Source organism: Lytechinus pictus, chromosome 4 (genome assembly GCF_037042905.1).
Source record: "Lytechinus pictus isolate F3 Inbred chromosome 4, Lp3.0, whole genome shotgun sequence".
In the NCBI taxonomy this organism is placed as follows: Eukaryota; Metazoa; Echinodermata; class Echinoidea; order Temnopleuroida; family Toxopneustidae; genus Lytechinus; species Lytechinus pictus.
The window spans coordinates 9,907,239-9,927,643 of NC_087248.1; the positions used below are offsets into that span (position 1 = coordinate 9,907,239).

The 20,405-nt window shown below is 36.1% G+C and overlaps 1 protein-coding gene across 1 annotated transcript in view; it reads right to left on the reverse strand.

Annotated features, from left to right (window-relative positions):
- LOC129259585 (E3 ubiquitin-protein ligase listerin-like) overlaps nucleotides 1-9,612 on the reverse strand; it is a 41,485-nt gene extending 31,873 nt beyond the window's left edge. The window contains exons 1-11 of the mRNA XM_064098335.1: nucleotides 9,253-9,612; nucleotides 8,321-8,524; nucleotides 7,415-7,513; nucleotides 6,154-6,387; nucleotides 5,721-5,773; nucleotides 5,080-5,260; nucleotides 3,862-4,035; nucleotides 3,073-3,263; nucleotides 2,121-2,262; nucleotides 816-1,073; nucleotides 137-329 (exon numbers count right to left, since the gene is read on the reverse strand). Of these exons, the coding sequence (XP_063954405.1) occupies nucleotides 137-329; nucleotides 816-1,073; nucleotides 2,121-2,262; nucleotides 3,073-3,263; nucleotides 3,862-4,035; nucleotides 5,080-5,260; nucleotides 5,721-5,773; nucleotides 6,154-6,387; nucleotides 7,415-7,513; nucleotides 8,321-8,524; nucleotides 9,253-9,294 (1,771 nt within the window). The 5' untranslated portion in view covers nucleotides 9,295-9,612. The remainder of the gene's footprint in view (nucleotides 1-136; nucleotides 330-815; nucleotides 1,074-2,120; nucleotides 2,263-3,072; nucleotides 3,264-3,861; nucleotides 4,036-5,079; nucleotides 5,261-5,720; nucleotides 5,774-6,153; nucleotides 6,388-7,414; nucleotides 7,514-8,320; nucleotides 8,525-9,252) is intronic.
- Between the last annotated feature and the right edge of the window lie 10,793 nt (nucleotides 9,613-20,405).

The following is a 20,405-nucleotide window of genomic DNA, read 5'->3' on the forward strand; positions in this document are numbered from 1 at the left end:
CATGTTTCTCCTCTAAAAGTTAATTATTTTGACCAATCAAACGTACCAAATGGTCTGATTTTAACTCAAAGTGAACAATATTATATCATTTTTTTTTTAATTGTTAATCAATCATTTATTGTGAGCATCAATATACCTTCTACTGTTCTTTGAGCAGTGCTAGTTTGTTGATTGCCGACATTTAGTCTATTATCAAGACAGCTACCTGATGGGTCTTCCTTTTCTCCTCCTTCTCCTTCCTCCTCCTCCTCCACAGCAAACCTGATCCTTGCTCCCTTGCTTCTTCTCTTAATGACTCCCGTCTTCTTGATCTCAGCTGTATTAGGGTTCTGGGTGGTAGTAAAAGGAGTAGTCGATACCATCTTCATCAGCGGACATCAACATCATAAACATCATCAAATTCAGTGCCAAAATCGTAAGTATCGTCGTCATGGTAATCATCATCGTCACCATCACCAACATCATCATCAACCTTACCATCATTAACATCATCTCCAAAATCATCATCATCATCGTGATCATCATCATCATCGTCATCACTAACATCACTATCAACATCATCATCATCACTATCAACATCATCAGCAGCAGCATCATCATCATCATCATGATCAACATTGTTATCCGCATGATGAAGATCATCACCATCATCATCACCATCATCATCTTCAACATCCCAATCTAAAACATCACCTCTTTATCATCACCATCAGCATGAACAACAGAAGAATCATCGTTGTTATCATTACCTTCTTTATCATCATCACTAATTTCATCAAAATCATCGTGAACAATTCACTATTTTTAAAATTTACCTTCAGTACAGCAACGATCATTGCAACGTTATTCAATCCTGCTTCCTGATTGGTCAATATCGATGTCACATGATCCACACACAAAGCAGAGATGCATGACCACAGATACTCCAAAACCTGTTGAGCAGGTGACCCCTTCTCCTCATCATCCTTCTGCTTATAAAGGTAGTTAAGCAAGGCACCGGTCTGCTGATAAATGGTCACCACACTCCATGCCTTGCCTTCTTCACTCAAAGAGGACTTCAGAAGAGGCATAAGCTGGTGATAAATACAAAATACATCTAAATGCATAAAGGATGAAAGTATCAACTTTGCAACAAATCTTACAAGTCCACATATAGATCACAAAAATGATGTCACCAGAATAAGACAGTCAGTTCTGCCAATGAAATTCAGATTTATACTTCATTTATTATTGTATACTCGTGATCAATATTGGACTATTGGATAAATAAGTTTGGATGGGAAGAAAAATATCTAGTCATACATGTAGATATGAAATTTCTCAACATGTCATTGTAAATAAGTTTATTTTTCTGTCACTACTTTTCACGTTCAGGGCCCTTGATTCAAAATTAGACCCTTTTTCAAATCACATTGCAGACATCTTCACTCACAGTTTTCACTTTTTAGGTATTTATTCATTTTCCATTAAAAACAACAATTTATGATAGAAATATATGCAACAGAAATTGGAAGTACTCCACAATATCCATAGCTCATAAGAATAAACCCCTTTTGTGTAACAGATTAGCTTTAAAAAATTGTGACAATAGACAAACAAAAAATAGTGTAAAAAAAAAAAAAAAAACAGACAGGCACTTTCTTTTTTTTGTCTTGTCCTAGCCATCAACTGAAATTGTGTTACATTTGGTGACTTCAAGTTCAGTGTTGACCTTTTGGTGTTGGTATTCAATTTTTACATGAGTATTACACCAAGCATCAAAACAAAAATGGTCCTGAAAAGTGACTCAGTAGGTGTTGAGCTGTCAATACTGTGATCTGGATTATTTGTGTAAACTCAAAATACGCTTTGGAGCTAGGAAATGCAATCCCAATTGTGCAACACCAACACTGGACTTGAAATCAATCATTAACTTAAAATGCACAAAAGCAACATTTACTACAAGCAAAGTGATTGATATGGTTTTAATTATAAAATCAATCAGAAAAAAAAATTTAAGGAAAGAAATGCTTTGAAAGTAATACCCTATCAAGGAATTGCAGAAAAAAAATTACATTTGCATTACTTTCAGCATTCTGATCAATGCACTATTGAACGTTTTGGCCTCTAATAAAACGTACCTGTTGATCAATAAGATGGGTGTGAACAGATGTGTTATCACTGGAGAGATTCTGTGCTATACTGTATCTAAGACACTCCATGAAAGACTTCAGAACAGCTGTGTTCTCACTGCTGCTCTGACTAACACTCTTACAACTAAGTCTGTGTGAAAGAGCAAACAGATTGAGACTTGTCAATTCAATTCTGTAATCAGTTCTTACTAGCAGTAATTGGTAATAAAAACATTACAGATATGTACAGAACATAATAACAATAATAATAATAATAATAGGCATTTATATAGCGCCATCCATTTAGAAATAATCTATTCCGAGGCGCAATGTTATTATTATTATTACCCCGGCTTTAGCTCGAGCTGCCTTTCAGTGCTCAGTGCATTCAAGGAATTAATACTGCCGGGTACCCATTCACCTCACCTGGGTATAGTGCAGCACTATGTGGATAAATTTCTTGCTGAAGGAATTAACGCCATGGCTGGGGTTCGAACCCACGACCCTCTGTTTCAAAGTCAGAAGACGAATCCACTGGGCCACAACATACTGACGAATGATAATACTAACAATAATGATAATAATATGAACATAAATTTGTTATGTGTTGGTATTCATCATCCATCAAACAGTGAATATATTTTTCTTCTTTTCACATGAGAGATGTCAATTTCAATCGATACAAGGACCGGAACACAGCAATGGGTTCTACATACATGTATGGCATAAATATCAGTAATCAGAGAACCGTTTAAATAAGACTTTCAATTATAAATTGCCAATTTTATTAACTTCCATGGAATCCTTGATTATGATTGGCTGCTTAGCCCTGCTGCCATGGGAGGTGCCATATGGCATATGGTGAAATAATATCAAATAGTTGCAACTTTCTATGGAAGAGGCCCCAGGCCTTACTTCAGACATTTTCCCGAAATCTATCATCTTTGTCTCAAGCACTCACCCTTCCCTGAAGTTGTTGAAGAATTCCCTGTAGAAGGCCTCATCTTGACCTTTGACCTCGTGAGGTAGATGACTGAGAAGCGGAAGGAGGTGTGGGTATATGGTGGTGGCGCATCCGCTACCCCCGTGACGAAGGACAGACCATAGCTTGGGAAGGACTGCTTTCCTCATGTTCACAAACCTCCAACAATCCTGGCAAAAAAGGGTTGATTTTACGTCTTTTAATCAGTACAATATGGGTCTTGAACTAATTAACTGATCACCATGACTGCTCTTTAAAGGCAATTACTAACATTTAACAATTCAAAATCGAAATCATTGATTCAGCTCCTTATTCAATCATAATTGTAATCCTTTAGGTCAGACAGGAAAGGTCAAACCTTAATAAGCCAGTTGGTTGGTAATTCATCATGTAATCTACGCTGCTGTTGTACCTTTATACAATGCTATTGTACCTTTAAGAACTATGGAAAGCCAGCAACATCAACATCTATAGTACACATCTATTTTCTAGAAATAATGTATGTTCAGACATTCACTATTTTCTTGAAATTCTATGTGCTTCTGTTTGCTTACAAAGGACATTGTGCAAATTTCCTGTAGAAAAAAAATTGATTGACTTTGATGGATTTCCATGTGGTTGAGGTTGGTTGGATCAATCTTAACTCTTTGTTAGAGGGGCCCCTGTTCTGTCTAAAAATTTAGGTATTGTTGATAAAACTCCTGACCAACACAAATCATCAATTAATAAAACAAACCTAATCTACATCATAGAGGACTGAAGACTTACTAGATCACAGGAGATGAGTCTAAGAATGCCATCCCAGAGTGGCCCAACGGTCAATGGGTCTGTTTCATTCATGCTAGCCAAGAGGGCTGGGCAAAGCTTGGGGAGGTAGGGGGTCAGGATAGAAGGTACCATGCTACAGAGGGTTCCTAGTAAACTGTACATAGCACCACGAATCTAAATAGAGACACAAACCAAATAATATTAAAGGTAACAGAAAGTAGTAGCAGCAAATAATTATTTCATGAGAAAGTCTTTTAAATCAGGGTTATCTGGCACCATGTAATCATATATCTAGATCTAGTACATTAATGTAAACTTATCTTTGTGAAATCACGAAATCTTGGCTCAAAACCGATAATTCTGATGATCACAAACACAGAAAAAGCATAAGTGGGACAGTGTATTCATATTGCTGCGAAAAATACCCGACATTTGATGGAATTCTGTACTTACCGGTATTTTGCTCACTTCTCAGCAATTACAAATTTTCTTTCAGAGCCATTTGCCACACATTTTTTATTCATAATGTACATATTAGACACTTGGGTGGTAATTTCATTGGATTCTGTTCGAACTCATTTTGAGATCGTATAACCACAGCTGGTATTTATCTTTAATAACATTCCACAGTGTAGTGTTTCGTGAATTAAAAAGTGATTTTCACTAACTACTTGTTCTAAGCCAATCAAATGCAAGGATTTCAGTAACTTATAATGGCAGTCAGTAAAAATCACTTTACTATACTATACTTTTTTTTTGAGGCTCCCCAGTTGATCATAAGTCAGATTTGTGTTTTTAAACACTGTACTTGAAATCACTCAATTAAATTATAAAATATTTTCTTCAATGCAAAGGAAAATGCAGATATTAAAGCTATATGTACAGTGATATAACAAACAACATGTGTAACAGTAAAAGTAAGACTGAGGCTTATGAAATTATTTCAGATATTTTTTGTTACTTCCCACTTAATAAATAAAGAGATACAATGTTGGGCTCTATTTTTCCCCCTCTCTCTCATACTGCATTATATTAAATACATGTAACTCTAAAAATCAGTCCTTATTTTTCTTTATTCTGCGCACCATATCATAAAGCTTAATGACTGATCGTGAGGCTGATTCATACTGTTGATTACATTGGTTGTTTTGTACAAATAATCATAAAATTCAGCCACACAATTAATAAGCTTTATATTACAGGGTGTCATAGAAATACCTCTGGAGACTGATGCTTGACATACTTCCAGAGTCTGTCTTCTGAAAGAATGGTGCTCAGTTCTTCCTTGCTCCCTTCCAGCTGTCCCTGTGGTAAGAGACTGACAAACTCTCTGAGAGCAAGCAGAGATGAGCTCACCACTCTCAGGTACTTCTCAGTCTGCTCCTCTTTGGAAAATGACCTGATTCAACAGAAAATAGAAAGTGAAGTTAAAGCTACAGGAATGTATTGCAGCAAACAATGATTTCACGAGAAAGTCTTTTTAAAAAGATCTGGTTTATTTGCATAACCTGCCACTTAACTTTTTGAAATCATAAAATCTAAGCTGAAAAAATCTATTGGTTCCAACTACTTGATTAGTTTTTAACCAATTCGCATGAAATTTGGCTCACGCAGAAGCATATATGCGACAGTTCATTTCCTTATGGCTTGGAAAGAGATTTGACATCTGGTTGGAATGTGATGTTTCTTTTACCTATTTCTCAGCAATTACACATTTTCTACTATTTTTTTTTCCACTTTGAACAGACTGCATTCTAACTGTTGCAGTCACAGGCTTTCCATAGTTGAGACAGATCAGACCAATCGCAGCGAATGAGGATTACAGAATTAGGAAATCAATGGATTAATGGCAAACTTACTTTGGATCACTGAGTGTCTCAGGAGTTTCCTTGAACAGATTGTCCTTGTAAAGCTGTAGAAAGAAGATATGGGATTACATTATTATTGCTACATTTTTCATGCCGCAATAAGGTCAGATATCAATATTAAAGAAGATTAGTATTTGTAAGATGTAACAAACTTAATGTTCTTATAATTCATTACATATTGTTTAGATGACTGCATGGGCAATGTGCATTCAGTTTGGTATTTATGCTTAGTTCCATATACTCATTATCAAATGCAAACGGAGGTTCAACCCTCCTACATGATTTAACTTTTTTTTTAATTCGGCTATAAACCGAATTAATGTCAATTCAAAGTATAACCAGCTTCCAAATGAAACCAATATTCAATTCATTTCCAAAATATATAACTTCATGATTAAGCAACGCCACCACCACTGAGACATACCTGAAGCACCTCGGTCTTGCAGAAAGCCACTGCATTGCCCTGCTTCTCTGGCGACGTGAAAGCTGTCCTGAACGCAACCCTTGCACTTGACCCTGCAGGGGCGTAAGGGTCATTCTGAGCCATCAACCAGCACCCCATGATGGCCTTGAGGTGAGGGGCAAGGTTACGTTTGACCCGGCTGACCACCTTGATGAACATCTGCTGGGTAGCCTCTCTCACCCGCTTGTCATGGTCCTTGCATTGTAGAAAATAAAGGTGAGAAAAAAATATAAAAATAATTCATTATTTTATTGTTCAAAATAGATATCAGAAATCCTCTGAAAATGTATTTTACTCTATTGATCGTGGGCCCGGATCCCAATGAGAAGTGCCAGATGTATAATATTAATTATCATTCGTTTGGATCAAGACAGATTATGAAACACCTTAATGCAAACATATAATATGAAGTTGCACCCTAGCACTGCAGTTATGATCTTCTTCTTTTTCTTCTTATTCTCCTTCTCTATAAATGTCAGTAGCGTATCTGCACAACTCTTGACAGCCTACTTTGCAATAATTGTTTTCATTTGTTTACAACCATTTTTCAAAGGCAATTATTTTCCAAAGAAGTTAATTTTTCATGGTCCTTGAAGCTTTTTTTTTTACCTTAATAAAGACCAAACAAAATTTACTTGCCTCTGCAGAACTTTTTTTTTCTTTGCCTCATTTCCCGCTGATTTGATATACAAAAATGTTGCTGAATTCTGATGTCTGAATGAGTCTTGAAGTTGTGGAGATAAGGAGGCTGTTTCACCAAGAAGTGTGACTCAACATCAAACTTATATTCTCAATTGCATGCAATATTACATTGAAGATAATGCTCAGAGGACATGCATTTAAGGATATTCATAAACGAGTTTATGCATTAGATACCATGCGCATGTTGGTGTTTAATCTTGACTTTAAGGGGCTGTTGCAAGAAAATATTTGCGATCAATTGTAAATATTCTGTTGCAATTTTAGAACTGATAGATCAGTGTTAGCTGTAGCAAATCAGATTCAACTTCTTGTTTCAAGGAGCAGATTAGCAATCAATCACTAATTTGCAATTAACTGCAAGACATATGATTGATTGAGGGACCAAAAATAAACTTGCGTTGATCACAAGTTTCTTGCAATTGATCACAAGTTTCTTGCAACACACCATACGTCACACTTATTAACTCTTTGTGACCCCCCCCCCCCCCCGATCTCGTCTCTGTTTTTTTTTTTTACTCACCATTGAGAGTCTATTATAGAGCCTAGGCCAGTGTGGCAGTACGGATACAATAGCATCTTCTTCCTTCTCAGAGCAAAGTCCCTGGAATTCTTGAATTGCCTGAAGTGAGAAAAACATGGCCATGGTTGACATTTCAAATCTTTTAGATTTATCTTTTAGATAAATCTTTTAGATAAAATCTTAATATCTTAACTTCCATATATGGTGAAAGAGCTACACATACATAGAATGCAATTATAATCAATAACCCTCATTTTATATCTTCAATTCCAGGAAAGTGAACAGTAGGCTGATAATTAATAATAAATGATACTGATTATCAAACACATACATGTAGGCTCGTATTCTGAACTCGTTCAAAGTTGTGGTTTAACTATGGAGAGCCAATTGGAGCACAAATCCCTAACAGTACACATTCTATTCATTAACTCATATGACACCCAGATTCTTCATAATTGTCTGGGAATGATAACTGAAGTATTTTTCTTCATTATGAACGCAAAAGGAAACAGAATAGTAAACATAAGAAATATACAATATACACAGAATTTTTAAACTTTTGGCTCCCCATAATTTTAGCACAGAGTTAGACCGTGGTCTAAGTTAAACCTGACTTCAGAATACGGGCCATACTGTGTTACATGTAACTGGACTGTTCTCTATATGCTTTACAATTATGAAAATATATATTATATACCCAGTATATATACTTACTAATGTTTTATCATAAATGCTACATTTATCATCATTTTATTCAGAATTCATATCAAATAAAGTACTAGCTCAACTTGATCAACAACTTTTTCAAAACTCTTTCATTATTTCATTGATTTACTGAATGACACCGCTGTCCTACCAAAAATTATATTCACGACCAGTATTTATGCAATACCCCCTATTTCTAACCTTGAGTTTAGTGACTACATCCCTCTTGCTGAGCTTCCGAAGCACCATCCTGAAGTCAGTGTCCAGACCGGCGTCCTGGTCTTCGAATCCGACGCTGGTTGGCACATACCCAAGGTCACCAGACATCGATCCAAAGCCAACGAATCCGACATGACCACCGCCTTCTTTGGCCAGCAGCTCAGCAGCCTGGCCACTGCTTGAGGGCTTTCAATGAAAAACATGGACAGAATAGTAAAGCCAAAGTACACCTGTTAAGTTTTTTTTTTTTTTAATTCAAACTTGCGAATGCTGGAGATGTTGAGATCAATGCACTTAAATAAAACTTGTGTGATTTTATCAAACTTCAGACTCGGGTTCAACTTTCATCAGTAGAGGTGCACAGTCACTATGGGAGATCATCTCCTCCACTGGAGACTGGCTTTGGAAAAAGGATAAAACTTAAGAAACAAATTTATCTCACAGAGGTAGGAAGCCATTTTGTTTTGGGTGTGGATGCTGACAAAAAATGTTATGAAAACATATATGCAGACAAGTAATATTTAAAGTAGACAGTGAAGAGGAGTAAATTTTTATGTTATATTTAATTATCACAATTTCATTTGGTACCAAGGTAATGCCTTTCGAGCAAATTGCAAAATCGATCTCACTAAGTTCATCCATTTTTTGCAGTTGATTCAATTAAATTCATCAATTTTTTGCAGTTATTGATTCAATATCCTATAATTCATGCATAAACGGTTACTATCAACTTCAGTAGTCCAATCTTGTACTGCAATATATTTCATCTGAGTCTCACAGTTAACTTTATCAAGCAAAATAAATAGTTTATTCTTCCGCTCCTTGGGATTGGCTTTGCTAGCTATATCATCTTTACCTACACCATTCGCAACATGTGGGGCACACGTTATGAAAAAAGATGGAAATGCACTCACCCGAACATTGCCTTTAGTCCGTTGTTTCTGCTTTTTAGACATATTCAATGCATGGTATGTTGATATGAATGGTTGGAAATATTTTAGGTATGATTTACACGATTAAAAGACAAAAGATTCCACCTTTCCTGAGTGTTAACAATTCGCTTACTGCATGCAATGCGTGGACAGCCGACAACTGCGATTACGCAACGATTGCTTCGTTATATTATTGCAAAACCTCAATGAAATCATACGAAGCCCCAAACCGGACATTTTTGACAACCAAAAAAAAAAAAATTATCACGTACGTACGTAGTATTATTACGTACGTACGCAGTATTATTACGTACGTACGTGATAATTATTACGTACGTACGCAGTATTATTACGTACGTACGTGATAATTATTACGTACGTACGCAGTATTATTACGTACGTACGCAGTATTATTACGTACGTACGCAGTATTATTACGTACGTACGTGATAATTATTACGTACGTACGCAGTATTATTACGTACGTACGTGGTAATTATTACGTACGTACGCAGTATTATTACCCAGGACCAAAATCCAGTTAAAACCAATTAGGGCAAAACCAATTGAAACCAGTTGGCCAACTGGTTTCAATAGGGAAATTGGAACAACTGGTTCCAATTGAAAACCAGTTGCCAATTGGTTCCAGTTAAAAACCAATTGGTTCCAATTGAAAACCAGTTGCCAATTGGTTCCAGTTAAAACCAATTGGGCAACTGGAACCAGTTGGCAATTGTTGTCAATTGGTTCCAGTTGTTCCAATTTCCCTATTAAAACCAATTGAATCCAATTGGAGGCAACTGGTTTCAATTGGTTCCAGTTAATTGAAACCAATAGGAGGCAACTGGTTTCAACTGGAACCAGTTGAAACCAATTGGTTTCCAACTGGATCCAATTGGAACTTCCAGTTGAAACGAACTTAATTAGTTACAAATTAATTAGCATTTGCACTAACTATTTCTCATGCCAACACAGAAGCAGTGTTATATATGTCTATTAATACCAATGTAAAGGGCATTGATAAAATACAGACTTTCATGTGTATATATTTATATGGAAGATCTTCAAATATATGTACTTTTATTTGATGTAATTTGGTAACAGTTAGTGGTGTACTAATTATCCTTTAATCTGTTTTAATTATAATCTATAACATTTATGAACATGGTTTTCACTGCTAAGTATTCTAAATACTTATCTTTAAAAAGTGTGGTACTTGAAATTGTAAAGAATTAAATAGATACATTGTTAATGATGATTAATCTCATAAAACATTAGCTGTGCACACTGGCAAATAATATGCAAATTAACTGGTTTCAATTGGATCCAGTTGGGTAACTTGAAAATTTCAAATTGGAAACCAATTGGAAATAATTTCCTGTTACCCAACTGGTTCCAATTAGAATTCATTTCCAGTTACCCATCTTTCCAGTTAGAAGTCATCTCCAGTTACCCAATTGGTACCAGTTAGGATTTCTAGTTACACAACTGAATGGTTCAAGTTAGGATTTCCAGTTACCCAACTGGTTCCAGTTAGAAATCATTTCCAATTGGAAGTCATTTCCAGTTACCCAACTGGTTCCAGTTAGGATTTCCAGTTGCCCAACTGGTTCCAGTTGGGATTTCCAGTTACTCAACTGGTTCCAGTTAGAAATCATTTCCAATTGGAAGTCATTTCCAGTTACCCAACTGGTTCCAGTTAGGATTTCCAGTTGCCCAACTGGTTCCAGTTGGGATTTCCAGTTACTCAACTGGTTCCAGTAAGAAATCATTTCCAATTGGAAGTCATTTCCAGTTACCCAACTGGTTCCAGTTAGGATTTCCAGTTGCCCAACTGGTTCCAGTTGGGATTTCCAGTTACTCAACTGGTTCCAGTTAGAAATCATTTCCAATTGGAAGTCATTTCCAGTTACCCAACTGGTTCCAGTTAGGATTTCCAGTTGCCCAACTGGTTCCAGTTGGGATTTCCAGTTACTCAACTGGTTCCAGTAAGAAATCATTTCCAATTGGAAGTCATTTCCAGTTACCCAACTGGTTCCAGTTAGGATTTCCAGTTGCCCAACTGGTTCCAGTTGGGATTTCCAGTTACTCAACTGGTTCCAGTAAGAAATCATTTCCAGTTAGTCATTTCCAGTTACCCAACTGGTTCCAGTTAGGATTTCCAGTTGCCCAACTGGTTCCAGTTGGGATTTCCAGTTACTCAACTGGTTCCAGTTAGAAATCATTTCCAATTGGAAGTCATTTCCAGTTACCCAACTGGTTCCAGTTAGGATTTCCAGTTGCCCAACTGGTTCCAGTAAGAAATCATTTCCAATTGGAAGTCATTTCCAGTTACCCAACTGGTTCCAGTTAGGATTTCCAGTTGCCCAACTGGTTCCAGTTGGGATTTCCAGTTACTCAACTGGTTCCAGTTAGAAATCATTTCCAATTGGAAGTCATTTCCAGTTACCCAACTGGTTCCAGTTAGGCCTTTTCCAGTTGCCCAACTGGTTCCAGTTGGGATTTGCTCACTTTGGCCAAGTTGGGGGTATTTGTTGAATTACCATCATAACTTTGAAAATTTATGGATTTAGTTCATGAAACTTAAACATTAGGTTAATCAAGTACCACTGAATATCCTGTGCGAGTTTCAGGTCACATGACCTGATGACCATGGTCACTTAACATTGATTCAAATTACCGCATATCTACAGAATAGAATTATGACAGTGGCAGTGCCCAGGACCAAAATCCAATTGAAACCAGTTGGATTTCCAACTGGTTTCAATTGGTTTCAACTGGAAATTGTTAAATTCCAGTTAAAACCAATTGAAACCAGTTAAAACCAATTGAAACCAGTTGGAAATCCAACTGGTTTCAATTGGATTTTGGTCCTGGGTACGTACGTACGTGATAATTATTACGTACGTACGCAGTATTATTACGTACGTACGCAGTATTATTACGTACGTACGTGATAATTATTACGTACGTACGCAGTATTATCACGTACGTACGCAGTATTATTACGTACGTACGTGATAATTATTACGTACGTACGCAGTATTATTACGTACGTACGTAGTATTCTAATGGAATCCGATATTCGCCGACGCGACATTGGCCGACATCGGCACCCCGCATTGGCCCAACCAACGTCAGCTTGCTAGCTGGGACAATGGTTGGACCATAGTCATGCTCTGGTGATGATCATGACTTTAAGACTTTTCATCGATTATAGGGCCTATATAACCCACAATATTCATATGATAACCATTTCATTTGTTCTCGTCATCAGGCTGTGTTTTCAATTAATCCATTCCTTTCAGAAACTGCTAGAAACACATGGGGGAAAGGTCAATTAAAGGCCTATAAATGTTAGTGTTTTGGCGAGACAGTTTATTCAAAATTGTACCCACATGCGACACTGGGATGAGCCCCTATTATATTACCACCCTATTGAAATTGCTTCGTTCTCTGCTTAAATTTGAATATGTTATGGTATTAATTGATGTAAATTAAGTGAAGATGTATACAACTATTTGAAGAGGCTGGTATTTAAAGGGAAATTCTATGCGGGAACAATCAAAGCAGAAGGCCCATACTAGGCCCACATATAAAGCCTGCGGGCTTCGCGCTAGCGTGATCAGATTTCAGTAACTATTTGAATTCATGTATGACCTTTTGGGAGATTTATGTTTGGTGTTAACAGTGACAGGATGACAAAATTTTGAAGAGTGAAAATACTGTTTTGAAGTCACGTCTTGAGTAGATGATGGGGCTTATATACGGGCTTATTTACCTTTATTTACAGCATATTATAGACCTATACATTTTTCCGGTTCAGTTCAAAACTTCTGAGGGAGGCAAATGCCCCCCCCCCCCCCCCCCCCCGTGGCGCCATATAATTTTTATCTAGCGAAATGATCTAGCAGGGCGGATCCAGCCTTTTTTTTGACATTTTTACTTGAAGAATTGAAATTCTAAGCACTTTTGGCCTAAACAACATAGGTATATAGCTAAACAATTAATGCAAGCGCGAAGCGCGAGCGGAAAATTTCGAGATTTAGACCTACTGAACGAGTTACTCTATTCATGTTTTGTATAATCATGAAAAGGATGAGTAATTGGGGATCTTCCTTAAATTAATAATGCGAGCGCAAAGCGTGAGCAGAAAATTTTCATAAAGCGGCGTTTTGAACTGACCGAAAAGGTACCTCTAAATTGGTAAATCACACAAAATAATGAAAGTTCGATTTCCGAGATGAACTTATGTTTTGTATATATTAAACTCCACAATGAACAAGATATATAAATCATCTAAAATGCAATGCGTGAAGCGCGAGCGAAAATTTTATAGTGACATGAAAGATTTTCTTAATTATTTTCAAGTCTTCCCCTCATGTTAATTTATTCTCTCGTTTTCTTCCTCTTTTGTTTCTCCTCTCTCTCCCCTTCTTTTTCTTTTTTCTTTTTTCTTTCCCCCTTTTTTTTTGCTCCGCCAATAGGGTGGGGGGGGGGCGCTCGGCCCCCCCCCCCACCCTGGATCCGCCGATATATGATCTAGCATAATATATCGAACAAGGGGCCGATCGATGTCCGCATCACAGGCGATGGCCTCGCCATGCGTTCGTCGTACTAGTCTGCAGGTACAGACCCTTGTTTTTCACGATTCGCATATTGCATAAATGCAGAGCCCGAAGTAGTGAGGCTATATTCACTCTTTTTTATATTGTGGCTAGCTATATCATTTGATACAGACAGAAGCTTTGGCGTGGAGTCTTCCCTCTAACATAGACCCTGTATTGGATAAAGTGTAAAATATGAGTTTTTGTTTGCAGACAACTTCGTATGAAGCATGCAGCAGTCGGTAGGCACTTATGAACCAAGTTTGAAAGGAGACTCGTAAAATTACGTCACTCTCGCCGATGAATATTCATTAGATCGTGGTCGTGCGTGTTCAATACACACTGAGTACAGCTGGCATGCAGACTATATGCGAGGAACTTTGGCTCCAGAGACAAGTTGTCAAATAACGTGTGTGTGTGTGTACCATCGGCTGGTAGTATTCCATGCTGTACTTCAAACCGCGTCGGAGAGAGTGCATGGCAATTCGGTAAAACGAAGTTTCCGATATAAAGAGATAATAACACTATGTACAGTAGGCCTACGTTGAGAGGCAAATGTCAGATCAGGGGAGGCAGGAGTACAATAATTTTTTTGGAAGGGAAGAATAGTGTAGAATAAAAGGTATTATATATAGCCAATTGATCTAGGTGAGGGATTCAGCTTATAGTGAACAATGATGACTTTGATGTTTTAAAAAAAGAATGAATATACCTTACCTGAATATTATGGTGAAGCCAATTTAAAAGGAGGTGAGGCAAGTTTCAATGGAGGTTTTTAAAAAGAATAAACTGTACTACAAATTTAAAAGGAGGCGAGGCAAGTTTCAATGGAGGTTTTTAAAAAGAATAAACTGTATTATATATGGTGAAGCCAATTTAAAAGGAGGTGAGGCAAGTTTCAATGGAGGTTTTTAAAAAGAATAAACTGTACTACAAATTATGGTGAAGCCAATTTAAAAGGAGGCGAGGCAAGTTTCAATGGAGGTTTTTAAAAAGAATAAACTGTATTATATATATGGTGAAGCCAATTTAAAAGGAGGTGAGGCAAGTTTCAATGGAGGTTTTTAAAAAGAATAAACTGTACTACAAATTAAATTTAAAAGGAGGTGAGGCAAGTTTTAATGGAGGTTTTTAAAAAGAATAAACTGTATTATATGGTGAAGCCAAATTATATAAAAGGAGGTGAGGCAAGTTTCAATGGAGGTTTTTAAAAAGAATAAACTGTATTATAAATTATGGTGAAGCCAATTTAAAAGGAGGTGCGGCAAGTTTCAATAGAGGTTTTTAAAAAGAATAAACTGTACTACAAATTTAAAAGGAGGCGAGCTAGGCAAATTTCAATGGAGGTTTTTAAAAAGAATAAACTGTACCACAAATTATGGTGAAGCCAATTAAAAAGGAGATGAGGCAAGTTTCAATGGAGGCTTTTAAAAAGAATAAACTGTACTACAAATTATGGTGAAGCCAATTTAAAAGGAGGCGAGCTAGGCAAATTTCAATGGAGGTTTTTAAAAAGAATAAACTGTACCACAAATTATGGTGGAGCCAATTAAAAAGGAGGTGAGGCAAGTTTCAATGGAGGCTTTTAAAAATAATAAACTGTACTACAAATTATGGTGAAGCCAATTTAAAAGGAGGTGAGGCAACTTTCAATGGAGGTTTTTAAAAAGAATAAACTGTACCACAAATTATGGTGAAGCCAATTAAAAAGGAGGTGAGGCAAGTTTCAATAGAGGTTTTTAAAAAGAATAAACTGTACTACAAATTTAAAAGGAGGTGAGGCAAGTTTCAATGGAGGTTTTTTAAAAGAATTGAAGATCTGTACTACAAATTATGGTGAAGCCAATTTAAAAGGAGGTGAGGCAAGTTTCAATGGAGGTTTTTTAAAAGAATAAACTGTACTACAAATTTAAAAGGAGGCAAGGCAAGTTTCAATGGAGGTTTTCAAAAAGAATAAACTGTACTACAAATTATGGTGAAGCCAACTTGAGAGGTGAGGCAAGTGTAAAATGATGTTTTAACAAAGAATGGATATTATGTTGAAGCCAACTTGAGAGGAGGTGAGGCAAGTCTACAATGATTTTTTTTAAAAGAATGATAAGTGTAGAATATAATTCGAATGATGAAGCCAACTTGAGAGGAAATGCATGAGGCAAGTCTACAATGAGGTTTCTAAAAACAATGAATAGTGAAGAAATATATTGCAATTGCTTTTAATAATCCACAAAATTTTGCAGTTATTTATTTCATGCAAATTGCTATTAATTGATTATGCTCATTTGTGCATAATTAGTATACTATACCTATTCCTGTAACTCCCTAAATAAAGCTCCAAATGTTCTAATTTTTGGTTTAGAAACTCTTTGTGGTGTTCTTTGATAATGTATTTTTTTACCTTTGTATTGCATTGTTTTTTTTTCAACGATGCTGGGACTCTCGTAACAGCATAAAATAAATCAGTTTAGTTCAACAAAACTAAAAACAATTAGGCATTTATGAATTTTGGTTGAAAACGCATATTCCATTGACGTGGTACACAAATATCACAATTTTGAGCCATTTTTGTCTGATATGCACTTACAAATTAGGCAGTGTAGCTCAGACGGTTAGGGCGCCTGTTCCGGATAAGATCGTAGATCTCAACGTGCGTGGGTTCGAGTCCCGCAGCATGCCGGAAGACGTCTAACAAAAAAAAAAAACTGATGCTAGCGTTGTGTGTTAACGTGCCTCACCGCTGTGTTCGGTGCGGGTGTGAATGCAGCTGGAAAACACTCCGTCCATCGGAAAGGACGCAAATGTTGGTCCCGTGTATAGGAGAGTCACAACCTATGCACGTTAAAACCAATACACTATTCGTCAAAGAGTAGGGTGTTAATTCACCCGGTGTATTGCACCTGCCGGTCCCCGGTACTACAATACTGCAAGAATCTTCAGGATTGAAGGAGGCAGCTAGCTTGAAGAAGAAGAAGAAGAAATTGTTTGGTAATTTTCAGAACCCAGTACCCGGGCTTCGCAAAACTGGTCTCAAAACATGCAAAATACTTTTTTTTTTTTTTTTTTAAATCGCAGAGCTCAGAGCCCCCCCCCCCCCCCCTGCGTAAAAAGGTTAAGTATCTATGCATTCATTTTGAACTTTTCCATTTCCCAAATATGTAATATCCCCTCCCCAAAAATGCAATTATCACTGAAATGGAATGTACATAATATATTTTTTAATAAGCCAGGTTATGCAAAATAATCATCATGTCATCCTTTGTCAACAAGAAATCTGTACATGTCCTCTAGGAAATACAAATACCTCGGCCGCCTATTAAATTCTAAGTTTTGATTTTGTAATTAATTTACTTAGCAATTTGGCTGGCTTAACAAAATGCTTAAACTTATATGCAGATCAGATCTCAGAATTTACCTTATCCAAATTGAAGTAAATACTAATACCCATTTTGATGTTATAAATTTTGAGCCATTGAAATTTGCCTAGCTCGCCTCCTTTTAAATTTGTAGTACAGTTTATTCTTTTTAAAAACCTCTATTGAAACTTGCCGCACCTCCTTTTAAATTGGCTTCACCATAATTTATAATACAGTTTATTCTTTTTAAAAACCTCCATTGACACTTGCCTCACCTCCTTTTAAATTGGCTGCACCATAATTTATAGTATAGTTTATTCTTTTTAAAAACCTCCATTAAAACTTGCCTCACCTCCTTTTAAATTTGTAGTACAGTTTATTCTTTTTAAAAACCTCCATTGAAACTTGCCTCACGTCCTTTTAAATTGGCTTCACCATAATTTGTAGTACAGTTTATTCTTTTTAAAAACCTCCATTGAAACTTGCCTCACCTCCTTTTAAATTGGCTTCACCATATATATAATACAGTTTATTCTTTTTAAAAACCTCCATTGAAACTTGCATCGCCTCCTTTTAAATTGGCTTCACCATAATTTGTAGTACAGTTTATTCTTTTTAAAAACCTCCATTGAAACTTGCCTCACCTCCTTTTAAATTGGCTTCACCATATATAATACAGTTTATTCTTTTTAAAAACCTCCATTGAAACTTGCCTCGCCTCCTTTTAAATTTGTAGTACAGTTTATTCTTTTTAAAAACCTCCATTGAAACTTGCCTCACCTCCTTTTAAATTGGCTTCACCATAATATTCAGGTAAGGTATATTCATTCTTTTTTTTAAACATCAAAGTCATCATTGTTCACTATAAGCTGAATCCCTCACCTAGATCAATTGGCTATATATAATACCTTTTATTCTACACTATTCTTCCCTTCCAAAAAAATTATTGTACTCCTGCCTCCCCTGATCTGACATTTGCCTCTCAACGTACCCTTACAAAAATGTCGTGTGGTATAACTGTGTGGTACCCGGCTTTACCACACGAATTACCACATGAATGTAGGTTACCACATGGTTACCACATGAACATCTGTGGTAATTTTCCATATCCTTGTGTGGTAACGTCAGCTGGTAGCTGTGGTAATTTGTTGTCTATGTGGTACTTCTGTGGTAAATCAAAATTACCACATGAATGCATGTTACCTCATGATGCCATTGTGTGGTAATATAAATTCAAGTATGTGGTATTTGTGTGGTATTGTTATATTTCTGTGGTAAATCAAAATTACCACAGGAATGCATGTTACCACATGATGCCATTGTGTGGTAATGTAAATTCAAATATGTGGTATTTGTGTGGTATTGTATACTTATGTGGTAAATCAAAATTACCACATGAATGCATGTACCTCATGATGCCATTGTGTGGTAATGTAAATTCAAATATGTGGTATTGTTATACTGCTGTGGTAAATCAAAATTACCACATGAAAGCATGTTACCGCATTAGCCCATTGTGTGATAATGTAAATTCAAATATGTGGTATTTTTGTGGTGTTATGCTCTGCGGTAAATCAAACTTACCGCATGAATGCAATACCACATGATGCTATTGTGTGGTAATGTCTATTCAAATATGTGGTATTTGTGTGGTATTGTTATACTGCTGTGGTAAATCAAAATTACCACAGGAATGCATGTTACCACATGATGCCATTGTGTGGTGATGTAAATTCAAATATGTGGTATTTGTGTGGTATTGTATACTTCTGTGGTAAATCAAAATTACCATATGAATGCATGTACCTCATGATGCCATTGTGTGCTAATGTAAATTCAAATATATGGTATTTGTGTGGTATTGTTATACTGCTGTGGTAAATCAAAATTACCACATGAAACTATGAAAGCATGTTACCGCATTACCCAGAAGGAAAAACCAGTTCCACTGGACCAGTTAGACCAGAAGAATTTTAACTGGTAACTCTGGAAATTGGAACATCGGTTTACTGGTGTAACTGTAAAAATTAAACTGGTCTTGAATTACAGGAATTTTATACTGGTCTTGTTTCTGGTCTTCATACTGGTCTTCATACTGGTATCCAATTCAAGCTGGGCTTTACTGGTATTTTTTACTGGTCTGACTGGTCCTCGAACTGGTCGATCTGGTCCCCGTACTGGTCTTACTGGATCAATTTATTACATGCATTTGGTTTGTTATATACCATGGTCAGTGAAATGTGATGGAAAAGATGGTTAGTAAATTAATCTTTCTGCTGTTATTTTAAATGTGATATACAAAATTACACATTTTCATTGTGAATTAGTTCACACACTTATTTGAAAAGTTTTTAAACAACAATGAGTGCCATTGCAAGGATATTCCATTCTAAATCCTGATTTTTCTTTTTAAAATAGGAAATATGCAAATGAGGTAAACCACGTGATCAGCATCATCAGAATTACTGGTATTACTGGTCTTGACTAGTTCAATTTCAAACAATGAATTACTTTTGACCAGTTGACTATATCAGAGGAATATATCTTGCCTTGATCTTAATCATAATTAAAGGAAATAATTATTTTAATTATAATGTTAATACTTGATAATTATGATTATATTAATAATAATAATTACAATATCAATAACAATAACAGTAATAAGAATGATAACAACAATGATCATAATAATCATAATAATAATTATGATAATTATAAGAAGAATGATGATAACAATGATAACGATAATAACTTTCTCTGGATTGCAAGATTCATTTTCCATAATTCGTCAAATGATCTGACTTGAAATAAAGTCATTATTTATTGGACCAGTAACACCAGTTTGATGAAAAACTATTTAACTGGTATTACTACTTTGCTTCAACTGGAATGCAATTGTTTGAACTGGTCTCCAGTTGATTTTTACTGGTCCAGTTAAAAATCAACTGGTCCAGTAAACATATACAGGAAACCAGTAAAAATCTACAGAAAACCATTTATTGGACCAGAAATACCAGTTTGATGAAAAACAATTTAACTGGTATTACTAATTGCTTCAACTGGAATGCAATTGTTGGAACTGGTCTCCAGTTGATTTTTACTGGTCCAGTTAAAAATCAACTGGCCCAGTAAAAATATACTGGAAACCAGTAAAATTCTACTGGAAACCAGTAAAAAT